Source organism: Penaeus monodon, chromosome 32 (assembly GCF_015228065.2).
Source record: "Penaeus monodon isolate SGIC_2016 chromosome 32, NSTDA_Pmon_1, whole genome shotgun sequence".
NCBI classification, from domain to species: domain Eukaryota; kingdom Metazoa; phylum Arthropoda; class Malacostraca; order Decapoda; family Penaeidae; genus Penaeus; species Penaeus monodon.
The window spans coordinates 29,937,945-29,938,364 of NC_051417.1; the positions used below are offsets into that span (position 1 = coordinate 29,937,945).

At 53.8% G+C, this 420-nt stretch overlaps 1 protein-coding gene across 2 annotated transcripts in view; it reads right to left on the bottom strand.

Annotated features, from left to right (window-relative positions):
• The window catches only part of LOC119593791 (zinc finger protein rotund-like), a 160,011-nt gene that overhangs the window by 32,525 nt on the left and 127,066 nt on the right, over positions 1–420 (bottom strand). For both annotated transcript variants that reach the window (XM_037942815.1, XM_037942814.1), the window contains one exon: positions 36–292. In XM_037942815.1, the coding sequence (XP_037798743.1) occupies positions 36–292 (257 nt within the window). The remainder of the gene's footprint in view (positions 1–35; positions 293–420) is intronic.

Here is a 420-nt window from a genome sequence, read left to right on the forward strand (position 1 = left end):
ATAAATAAAAGACAGGTGTGACTTTGGGGACTTACCTGTGGACACATCTTGCACTGGTACTTCCGAGCGGAACCGTTATTGGGCGGGTTTTGTCCGATACCAGGCGGCGTGGGCGGCATCTTGGCGGCGTTGATGGGCTGGGGGACGATGAGCATGGAGGGCGTAGACACCGTGGGCGGGGAGGCGGATGACGCCGACCCATTGCTACGGGCGTAGAGGGAGGCGGGCGCCATGTTGTGCGAGATGTCGAGGCTCCGCCCATCCAGCCGCTCGTCCAAACTGTTGGGGTGACCTGGAATGACACGGGAGACAGGTCAGTCGGGTAGTATTGGCATTTACATACATATTAATAACAATAACATGTCAATGATCTCAAAGATTACTATTGCTACTATTCTTTGTCCTACTATCATCACCAAC